Here is a 12,500-nt window from a genome sequence, read left to right as displayed (position 1 = left end):
GCCATAGCAGGGTGTTGAGCAGAGTTCTTCCACTGAAAGCAATGCTGAGGAAATGTCATTAAAGTCAGGGAAGAAGGCTCACAAGGCACCAAGTCAAACTCTTTCAGTGCAAATGATACCATTCATGCAGTTATTCCAGGACATATATTTTCATTGTACAGTGTAGCCTATGCCCCTATCGTCCCACTGGCCTTAAATTAGCGCTTAGCGCCAGACGCAGCCTATATTAGTGGGCGTGGACTGGCGCAGTGCCTATTCTCGTGTCGGCGCTACACGCGGCCTTAAGCATTATAACCACGCCTTTTTTTTTTTTGTGATCAAATGTTTTTATTTTTCACTTTCAGTTTTAGTTCACAGATCATACATGACAAAAAACAAACAGACAAGAATAAAACAATGATAAACAAATAAACAAACAAATTGTCAGGTAAAGCCATAAACTGGCAGCAAGCGACGCACCGGAATGCATCCATACCTCCTAACCTAGATAGACTATAGCCATAGGAATCCCAGCATAGAGAGATCAATAGACCCCCTCTCAATATCTCCTCAGAATCTCAGTGCTAATTCCGCCGCAGCAGCAATAAGGTGTGGATCACTGGGCTCATAAGGATTATATAAATTCTTTAGATAGCAACCATTGACATCACAGACTGCCAAATTCAGAGCACCACCTGTAAAAGAAAACAAAAGAAGACAAAACAAACTGCTGACAAATTAAAATAAAATTAAATGAAAAGAAGAAAAATGAAATCAGATTTAAATGTATATGTATGTGTGTATGGCGCCACCCCCCCCCCCCCCCCCCCCCCCCCCAGATACCACAATTACACACTTCAGGAGAGTAGGATTTTAAAAAGAAATACTGGTCAAGGTCTGGTATCGAAAAAAGAGGATCATGCTAAGAAATCTTTGAGTGAATTGATAACATTCTGCCAGTTGATTAAGGTAGATTCACTTGCACCATTTATTCTAGCAGTTGACATCTCCAAGTACACGACATCTAAATAAGTAAGAACCCATTGCCTAATGGTAAGAGAGTGAGGAGGCTTCCAACGCATCGCAACCATCTTTTTTGCAGCTGTAATACCAGCTAGTACAGTACGCTTTGTGGCTTTGGGCATATTGACCCCGGACAAGTCATTCAGCAGTAACGTGGAAGCAGTCATTGGGATTGTTGCAGATATTAATTCAGACAGCTTAGCAGACACGTTGGACCAAAACTGAACAACTGGAGGACACTCCCACACCATGTGGATAAAAGTGCCAGTAGCCTTCAGAGTACAGAGACTGCAATAGGGATCATTTATCAGTTTCATCGCATGTAGTCTGCGTGGGGTGAGATACGTTCTGTGTACATAATTGAAGTGAATCTGTTGATGATTGGGGTTACGGGAAGCCTCCCTGATGTTATCCCATACCTGAACCCAGTCAAAATCGGGGTCTAGCTCCGGACAATCACATCTCCACAGCCTATCCACTGGTAAGTCAGAATAAGAAGAATCTAAAAAAAAACTGTACAATTTGGAAACCATTCCCTTATTATCTCTTTGCATAGTGAGCAGATTATACAAGGGATGAACGGATAGTGATTGTTGTAGAGAAATACCATGTGCCTTAAGGGCGTGTCTGAGTTGTAAATAAAAATAAAATGAAGAAGCTGGTAAATCATAAGTGGCCTTGATGTCCTGAAAGGACCGCAAACCCGACTCATTATAGATGTCCCCTAGACAACGGATGGCATCCCTGCTCCAGGGAGATGTTGTTATCGGTCTACCTCCAATCAAGAGCTCTCTGTTATGGAATAATGGTTATAACCACGCCTTTTAAGCATAGAATTATTCACACCGTGCTCATTGAAGAAGTGCAGTAAACAAATCACAATGTCCCTTTCATGTTCCATTCCACGGAGCGATCCAATCCGGTCAGAAACGCGCTCTGAGCTCCCCCCTCCCTCTTTCATCCCCGTCTGTCTCCATATATATTATTCCATATTATTATGCTTCTCAAACCAATCTCACTGCAGTTTAAATACAGCAAGCATGTAAATACGCTACACTATAGCAAGATCAAAGTGAAAAGAATGTTCTAAACGCATCGCCTAGAAAAATATAGCCTATCCCTGGATGTCATGATGAGATTAGATTGGTGAAAGTTTGGGCAGAATGATATCGTTTTCTCTCGCTACCTTTTCTTCTCCCCCACTGCACAGATGATGCAACAGCCTCTGAATGACAGGGGCTCAAAACTACATACCTAAACGGTATAACAACTTTTTTTTCATCGGTCATTGTGCCTGTCTGACGCGCGAGAGAGAGGGAGTGAGAGAGAGAGAGAGGGGGAGAGAGAGTGAGATGGCAGAGGAGAGCTGCGCGTAATTACGCACAAATCCCCGGCGCACTGAATAAGGCGTGGTTTTGAAAAGCGCTAAACGCTAAATTAACGCCAGGGGGGAAGATAGCGTTAGGCCGGTATTTAAGGCCGAAAAGCCCATTCTGGCCTATTCTGGCACTGCGCCACCCTTCTTCGGCGTAAAGCGCATTTCGGGGCCTAAAAACATGATGCTATCTTCCCGAGGCAGGCGCAAAGCATGTTTTTTTGCGTTTAACGCCAGTTTAGCACCTAAGGCCAGTGGGAAGATAGAGCCGTATATTTGCTAGGGTGTGGAGCAGGCATTTTACTAAAGGGACACAGTAGGAATTGTCATTTAACCTACATGTATATGTCCCCTGTCTTCTCTGCTTGTGTTTGTCCAGGACAACGACGTGAGAATCATCATCGGCCAGTTTGATGAGAACCTGGCCTCCAAAGTCTTCTGCTGTGTAAGTCCTCTGTCCTGCATCGTGTCCTTTCAACCTGCAGAAACACTCAGTGACTCATATTGACTTTATTGACACTGGCTAGCAGTGTCTTACGGAGCATCATAGCACTGATGCTGCTGTCTTTAATGATTACAGATGGCCGTCCTCAACAGCTTAGCCACATCAATGGGGCCTGTTGTTGGACTAGTGCTGCTCTGAACAGCTGATTTGGGTGCTATGTGATCTTGGTGTTAGTGGGGTGGCCGGGACGAGTGTACGGAGGTGGAGATGCGCGTGTGTGTGTGTGTGTGCGTGTGTGTGCGTGCATGTGTGTGTTTGTGTGTGTGAGAGAGCTTGACATATAAGCTGAATTTTTCACTTACGTGCTTGGGGTTTGTTGGTTCAGATATTGTTGATTATTAATACTAATTTATTAGCAAATTAAATGACCAAATGTGGGCTTTAGTTGAGTCAAGCTCTACTTGGTGGCTAGTCAGCAGCCCACATGTGCAGTAAATACAAGTCATGGTATTCTGAATCTATCACACTGTATGTACAGTATCTACATGCTTTTGCATCCCTGCCACCTCCCTCTCGGCCCCTGCAGGCGTACAACCTGAACATGTATGGTAGTAAGTACCAGTGGATTATCCCCGGCTGGTACCAGGGCAACTGGTGGGAGCAGGCCAACTCCACCAACTGCACCACCAAGAAGCTGCTCACCGCCATGGAGGGCTACATCAGCGTGGACTTTGAGCCGATCAGTGCTCGGCAGGTCAAGGGCATCTCTGGCAGGGTGAGTGACACACACAATGTGGCACTGCTGAACAATGTACATCTTAACAAGTCACTTAATGTGAGAGTGAGTCTTATTCTAATTCATCACAAGTGAAAACGATTTGCCAGTGAATTCAATAATCACCCTTGTTTCAGTTGCAAAGTACGTGTGAATTTTCATTAACATTCTTGACACTAGTGGAGTGATTCACTATTTCATGACGCTGTCAATTTGTTTCAGGAAGCAAGAGATGTTGAAACAGTTGCTACTGTAAATAATGTTGTCAGTGTTTTCCACCAACCGTATACTGTGTTTCAATTAAATTGCGTAGAAGATGGTCTGTTTTCCTGGGATCTAGCGGAATAGTGTATTATAAATTGTCATAAGGTTTGCATGCAATAGAAAAAAAATGGGGGGGGGGATGTGAAGTTTCTGAAAGGAACTGAGGCTATTATTTTTAAGTAGTTTCCTTTCTTCAAAGCTATTGTGTTAATACATTTCACTTCTAATCTTCATCATGAGATGGGTATATCTAACTGATACTGCAATATGTCACATTTCTGAGTAGCATTTTAGACAATTGTTGCCAGAATCATTTTTGCCACGTAACAAACAGTCACACCTATCTTGACGTCCCCTCTCTCTTTGTCCCTCTGTCTCTGTCTCGTCCAGACCCCTAAGGAGTATGAGAGGGAGTATAGCCGGGAGCTTCAGCAGAAAGGGGTGGAGGCCAGCAAGTTCCACGGCTTCGCCTACGACGGGATCTGGGTGATCGCCAGGACCTTCACTCGGGTGATGGAGCTGCTGCGGCTCAAACAGCGGCAGGACGTCCACCACAACTTCACCGTGGACGACCGCGAGGTGGGCAAGCTGGTGCTGGACGTCATGAACGAGACCAACTTCAACGGCGTCACGGTGAGCTACAGGCCAGGTGGCCATCTTGCCTTTTGAAGATATGATCAATAGAAGCTGTGGCAAACACAAGAAGAATTACAATTGGTGATTTGTTGATTTGCAGTAGAAAGGGTTTACACGTGTGCATACTTTACACAGAGACACTTATGCTCATACACTCACTTACCTAATGGACACGGACACACTCCCAGGGGCACACACACACACACACACACACACACACACACACACGCATGCACGCACGCACGCACGCACACACACGCACGCACGCACGCACACACACACACACACGCGCGCGCACGCACGCGCATACATACATACATACATACATACACATACATACATACATACATACATACATACATACATATACATACATACATACATACATGTATAATGGGTTGATTAATTGATGAATCACATACATGTAGAGAGAGTGAGAGAGAGAGAGAGACATGCACATTCTTTCCCTTAATCCCCCCCCCCCCACACACACACACACACACACACACACACACACACACACACACACACACACACAAACACCTCTTCTGCGAACACTTGCATGTACACAGTGGCTGTGCTCAAAACACCGTAACATGTGTAACTGCTGACAAAGCAGTGTCTCTTTGGGCTAATTAAAATGAATGGATGTAAGCGTGTGTGCATGTATGTATGTCATGTAAATATGTAGCGTGTGTGTGTGTCAGCGGTGTGCAAATGTCAGAAGAGCACTTAGAGGCTGAGGTATTGATGACTTCTCTCTGGGAGCTCAGAGAAGGTTAGTTAGCATCCTTATCTCTGTATGAAGCCTCAAGTGGTGTCATTTATGGCTGCAGTGCCAACTCCCTCCAATGCATTCAAGATTGATCCTGGTGGCTATGCTGGCTAGTGTGTGTGAGTGCTTGCTCGCGTGCGTGCGTCTGAGTGTGAGTGTGTGTGTGTGTGTGTGTGTGTGTGTGTGGTTGTGTGTGTGCGTGTGTGTGTGCGTGTGTGTGCGTGTGTGTGTGTGTGTGTGTGCGTGCCCACACGTCACTTCCCATTGAGATGTTAGAGAGGATATCCCCCATTCCGCTGTGAAGGCTACTCCGTTATTGGAGGATGTCACACAGCTCCCAGGCGGCACGCAGGGACCTCACAAATAGGGCACAGTGTTATTTCATTCATAACGCTAACGTGACTTTCTTTCATTCATAACGCTAACGTGACTTTCTTTCATTCATAACGCTAACGTGACTTTCTTTCATTCATAACGCTAACGTGACTTTCTTTCATTCATAACGCTAACGTGACTTTCTTTCATTCATAACGCTAACGTGACTTTCTTTCATTCATAACGCTAACGTGACTTCCTTTTGGCAGATTTTCAAAGAAATGCAGTGAGAGAGAGAGAAAAAAAAGGACAGATCAAAGAGAGAGATTGGTATTGGGAAAGTGGAATGAGATCTTGTAAACACAACTCAATGCAGAAGGGTGAGAGGAAAAGTCAAGGTGGAACAAGAGACAGAGAGAGAGAAATAGATAGAGGGAGCAAGATAGAGAGGCTATTGGAAATACAACAGAGAGGTAGAAAGAACGAGAGAGAGAGAGAGAAAATTGGTGCAGGCTGCTGACTTGTATTATGGTGAGGGGCTCTCGAAGGCTAATGTCCTCAGGGGTATCTGTAGTGCAGCGCTAGAGAGCAAATCCTCCAGGGTGTTTCTCCTCACCCCTCCACTCTCCCCTCTCTGTGCCCAGCCCCACTCACTGTTCCAGGGCAGGAGCAGGCTGACAGGCAGGGAGACTGCAGGGACCCAGGCAACGCAGGAATATTGATGCCTGGATAACATTTTATTCCCTCTGTACTCCAGGGATACGAGAAAAGACAAACTCTAGTTACTTTGTGTAAATTGACTCGTAGAGTGAACTTCTTCTCCCTTCTCATATCTATATTGATTAATATTGATCCTGCACAGATGTAGCCATCATAGAAATTCTGCTTTATACTCCATATTCACTTCACACTTCAACTGCTCCAGCACCTCTCTAAGCGCTCGGGTGGACGTGTTGGCCCGGGTAGCCACCCTGAGGTACAAAACAAAGTATGTTGGAAACTTTGCTTGATTTAGAGACACATGGCTTGTGTTACAATACAGCTATTTATGTTCTACGGTACTTGTCATCATCAGAACATTAGAACGGTCTGCAATTGGGGTAGGAGATGCATGTATAGATGCGACTTAAGATGGCAGTATACATCTGCAAGTGTCTGTGTCGCTGACGCTGACGTGCTGGAGAAAGAGACAACAGTGACACACAGTACAGAACACTTCAGTCAAGCCAATTCTGTTTGATATCGATGTGCTGTTGCTGCCGACATCTGAGAAAACACGAAAAAAAAACAGAGCGAGAATACAGAATACTCTTTTGTGTAGAAGCAATTACGTTGTTTGAACAGAGCGGCATTGCAAAATAATTTTGCTGCATTTTTCTAAGCAACAGATTTGAGATCCATGGACTTATTATAGCTGTTCTTTTGAGGGATTAGATGAAGTGAGATGAAAGGCGCTGCTGCTGCCTGTATGTGCCACACAGACACACACACACACACACACACACACACACACACACACACACACACACACACACACACACACACACACACACACACACACACACACACACACACACATAACACATAGAAACATCCACCCACACCATGCACAAAGACATGGCAAGCCAATTTTCCCTGCACACTGGATACATCTTCTCTATGCTATTTTGGAATTTAGATACAGTATCAAAAGCAGCCATTACGCAAGCAGCTGCCACGTTTGCTTGTGTACTGCGATCGTTTCCACCCAAATACACACATCCACCCAGGCGGACGCATGCGCCGGTGAGATGCACTTAATGCTCGTTGCACATCCTCGCTTTGAATGTCATTTGTGCTTGACCATAAAGTGCAGGGTCATAGCCCCATTTCACATTCATCTCTGTCCTGCTGCGCCGTTTTGTGTTATACTGTGCTCTCTCTCTCTCCCCCTCTCTCTCTCTCCCCCCCTCTCTCTCTCCCCCTCTCTATGTCCCCCTCTCTCTCTCTCCCTCTCTCTCTCCCCCTCTCTCTCCGCCTCTCTCTCTCATGCACGCGCGAGCACACACACACACACACACACACACACACACACACACACACACACACACGCACTCACACACACACATGCACGTTTCCTGTGGGATCAAACCGTGTCCATTCTGCGCTAAGCTCAATCCTGCAGCTACATCAGTAGCAGCAGCAGCAGCAGCAGCAGCAGCAGTTGTGTGTGATCAGATGATCACTGAGGGCTCCGCAGTATTGATCTGGATGCTGGCAGCACCACAGAGAAGGAGGCTGACATTAGCTGGGAGAGACCTCCAGGGCACAGGGAGCGGAGAGAGCTGCTGCAACCAGGAGAGACCTCCAGGGCACAGGGAGCTGCTGCAACCACGCTCTGCTCTGTACATGACGCTGTACACTGGAAACACTGGAGGGCTGGATGGAAGGAAGGCACCACAGACTGTCATGCCAGGGAATTGTGTGTGTGTGTGTGTGTGTGTGTGTGTGTGTGTGTGTGTGTGTGTGTGTGTGTGTGTGTGTGTGTGTGTGTGTGTGTGTGTGTGTGTGTGTGTGTGTGTGTGTGTGTGTGTCCTGTCCTGTCTTGGCCGTGGTCAGTATGGCCCATGTGTTGGTATCAGTGTATCTGCATCTGTTACAGAAAAGACTACATCACAGAAACAAGATTATATTGATTGATTACCGTAATGTACAGAATAAAAGGGGTGAGATTTGTGTGCTTGCTTGTGCCTGCATCATAGCTATCATCGTGTGCACCACAAACCCTGAAAACCCAGAGGAAGTCACACCTGAAGCCCACGGAGCGACATCTCACTTGACCCCATCGCTGGCGTTTACCTCACCTCCCCAGACAAAGTGTTAGCTCTCTACCTGCACTGTGTCACCTCAAGAGAGATCTACCTGCACTGTCTCACCTCAGACAGATACGTACAGGACAGTACACGCATACACACAGCGCTCCCTCCATCACCCACTGTCGTGACAGACGTCTCAGACGTCCTTTGAATAGCAGACAGGGGTGACCTGTCTGAGTCCAAACACTCTGGCCAGATTCCCTCAGCTCCAGAGGAGCAGAAGTAGCAGAGGAGCATACAACCTTGTGTAAAGAGGATTTATACAGTAGCATGGAGGAAGTCCATTTAATCTTTGTAGTAGAGATATTTTGTTTCCAATTAGGGGTCTGAGTCAGAGTTCCTGCACATTTTCAAGTCAACTCGTACTTTATTTTGTCCCCAGAGGAGCGATTGGTTGTGCAGCTGTAAAAACAATAATAAGACGCAAATATATACAATGCAGCAGACAAGTCTCAAGTAAGTCCCAGGTCATTTGGTCCAAGTCTCAAGCAAGTCCCAAGTCCTTTTGTGTTGGGCAAGTCAAGGCAAGTCACAGGTTATGTCAAGTCAAGATGCACGCTTCTCTATAATCTCGGCCCGATAAAACTCATTAAAAGCAGATTACCCATGCTCTAGTCATCAGCCTATCAGAACACTTAATTAGCTTGTTGAAGTAACCCACCAATGATAGGGAGGGAGAAATCGGTATGTTTGATTTTTCATTAAGAGAAAACACTGCTGGTATTGATACATGTATTGTATCCTTTTACATTTTTTGTTACAATACCGATGCAATCGATACCTGTTGCAATGAGTATTGTATCCGTTTAGGATTTTTAGCATCGATACTTATCGATACTATTAACTATTACACTTTATCCTTGGTGCATATAGTCTCTCTTTTACTAATATAGTTTTGCACCAACATTAATTTATATAAAGTCATATACGTGCGTGAGTCCGTGAGTGAGTTTTAGCTGAAGGTCTACTGGATCTTGTTAGATTGAGAGGCAGCGTGCCAACCTTCAGCCAGGTGAGACGTCGTCCACACAACACCAGTATAAACACAGCAGTCCCCTCCATGTTACTGAACAATAAAATGATGCAGGTCAACCAATGCTGAAAAGGAATGGCAGTAAACAATAAATAACTTTAAAAAATATAAATAACTTAATAAAGGTTTTGCTGATCTGAATGGTATTGGTGCCAATGCTAGTGCTACAGTAGACATGAGACCACGGTGGAGCAACCGCTCTTAATTTCCAGTTCAAGTCAACTTCCCTGTCTTTTTCAACCCACAGAGTCTGACCCTGTTTACACACCACAGCTATCTGAATATAGTCTGACCCCGTTTACACACCACAGCTATCTGAATATAGTCTGACCCTGTTTACACACCACAGCTATCTGAACATAGTGTGACCCTGTTTACACACCACAGCTATCTGAATATAGTCTGACCCGGTTTACACACCACAGCTATCTGAATATAGTCTGACCCTGTTTACACACCACAGCTATCTGAATATAGTCTGACCCTGTTTACACACCACAGCTATCTGAACATAGTGTGACCCTGTTTACACACCACAGCTATCTGAATATAGTCTGACCCGGTTTACACACCACAGCTATCTGAATATAGTCTGACCCTGTTTACACACCACAGCTATCTGAACATAGTCTGACCCTGTTTACACACCACACAGCTATCTGAATATAGTCTGACCCTGTTTACACACCACAGCTATCTGAACATAGTCTGACCCTGTTTACACACCACAGCTATCTGAACATAGTCTGACCCTGTTTACACACCACAGCTATCTGAACATAGTCTGACCCTGTTTACACACCACAGCTATCTGAATATAGTCTGACCCTGTTTACACACCACAGCTATCTGAACATAGTCTGACCCTGTTTACACACCACAGCTATCTGAATATAGTCTGACCCTGTTTACACACCACACAGCTATCTGAATATAGTCTGACCCTGTTTACACACCACAGCTATCTGAATATAGTCTGACCCTGTTTACACACCACAGCTATCTGAATATAGTCTGACCCTGTTTACACACCACAGCTATCTGAATATAGTCTGACCCTGTTTACACACCACAGCTATCTGAACATAGTCTGACCCTGTTTACACACCACAGCTATCTGAACATAGTGTGACCCTGTTTACACACCACAGCTATCTGAATATAGTCTGACCCTGTTTACACACCACAGCTATCTGAATATAGTCTGACCCTGTTTACACACCACAGCTATCTGAACATAGTCTGACCCTGTTTACACACCACAGCTATCTGAACATAGTCTGACCTTGTTTACACACCACAGCTATCTGAACATAGTCTGACCCTGTTTACACACCACAGCTATCTGAATGTATCTGACTGTAATGCCTATAACGAGCTGAATTGAGGTGCAGTGCACTGTCCTACTTACACTTCAAGCATAATTGCATAACACATTGTAGGAAGCGTGTGACGAAAATAACTTGCTCGCGTTGTCAAGTCAGATTGACACACTGGTGTGAAATTGGTACCAGAGGATACAATGATCAGCTTACATCACCGGGCTAAGGCAGTATTACAGGGTGTGTGTCCCAGGAGTAGCTTGCTCTACTCTCTCGCACTCTCTCTCTCTCACACACACACACACACACACACGCACGCACGCACGCACGCACGCACGCACGCACGCACAAACACACACACACACACACACACACACACACACACACACACACACACACACACACACACACACACACACACACACACACTCAGGAACACATGCATGTACATAAGTATAATATGACAGCATATGTGCTTTACACATAGACACACATGCACACACACACACACACACACACACACACACACACACACACACACACACACACACACACACACACAGGCAAACATCAAAGATGCCGCACAAAGACTCAAACAGAGGGGTGGGATGCCGCCCTGCTACTTCAAAGCTTGTCATCTTTTTGAGGCAGAATTGGCTCTCCAGTCTCCTTCCCCATATCTCCCCCTCAGCTGTCTTTTAATCAGCCAATGCAAATGCTCTTTCTTTCTTTCTTTCTTTCTTTCTTTCTTTCTTTCTTTCTTTCTTTCTTTCTTTCTTTCTTTCTTTCTATCTATCTATCTATCTGTCTATCTGTCTATCTGTCTATATATCTATCTATCTATCTGCCTGTATGTGTGTCTCTTGCTGGCTCACACCTGCTTTGTCAGCCAGCCAGTAATATGTAAAAGCAGCTCAAAGTGTAATGATGGAGCTGTGTAAGCAGATGGTGGGCTGAGTTAATTGAGCAGTCTTGGTGGAGGAAGAGCGAGAGGGCAGAAAGAGTCAGACACACAGAGAGAAAACTAGAAGGATAGGAAGAGAGAATGTGTGTGTAGGCTACATGAGAGAGAGACTGTGTGTGTAGGCTACATGGAAGAGAGACTGTGTGTGTGGCTACATGGGAGAGAGACTGTGTGTGTAGGCTACATGGGAGAGAGACTGTGTGTGTAGGCTACATGGAAGAGAGACTGTGTGTGTGGCTACATGGGAGAGAGACTGTGTGTGTAGGCTACATGAGAGAGAGACTGTGTGTGTAGGCTACATGGAAGAGAGACTGTGTGTGTGGCTACATGGGAGAGAGACTGTGTGTGTGGCTACATGGGAGAGAGACAGAGACGTGTTCCACAAAGTGACAAAGACAGTTCTGCCCAAATTGATTGGAATATCTCTTTATAACGGCGCCGCACAATTGGATTGCTTTTGTCTGCCTTGTTTGGGAGGTGCCAAACACTCTCCTGCTCATCTCCTTCCTGCCGAGTTGAAATCAAAGTATTTTCTTTCTTATGTCTTTAAGGTGGTTGTCTGACAGGTAAACAAACACTTTTGATAGGAGATTAATTTTGACTAATGAAAATGTCTAATAAAAATCCTAGTAATAATGAGACTGAGCACTAAATGGGTCTTCTTTAGCCACAGGTGAGACAGTCACTTTGGCAAATGGCTTTTTAAATGATGTCTGGGCAACAGATGAAATGCTAAGTG

At 45.1% G+C, this 12,500-nt stretch overlaps 1 protein-coding gene across 1 annotated transcript in view; it reads left to right on the top strand.

Annotated features, from left to right (window-relative positions):
- Positions 1-12,500, top strand: part of gabbr2 (gamma-aminobutyric acid (GABA) B receptor, 2) — a gene marked incomplete at both ends in the record, with an annotated part of 258,155 nt that overhangs the window by 170,517 nt on the left and 75,138 nt on the right. Inside the window, 3 exons of the mRNA XM_083646683.1 lie at positions 2,757-2,822; positions 3,409-3,597; positions 4,252-4,494. Of these exons, the coding sequence (XP_083502809.1) occupies positions 2,757-2,822; positions 3,409-3,597; positions 4,252-4,494 (498 nt within the window). The remainder of the gene's footprint in view (positions 1-2,756; positions 2,823-3,408; positions 3,598-4,251; positions 4,495-12,500) is intronic.

Source organism: Poromitra crassiceps (assembly GCF_964638095.1).
Source record: "Poromitra crassiceps genome assembly, chromosome: 11".
NCBI lineage: Eukaryota > Metazoa > Chordata > Actinopteri > Beryciformes > Melamphaidae > Poromitra > Poromitra crassiceps.
Note: the sequence above shows the minus strand (reverse complement) of the source record. Positions and strands in the feature narration are given on the sequence as shown.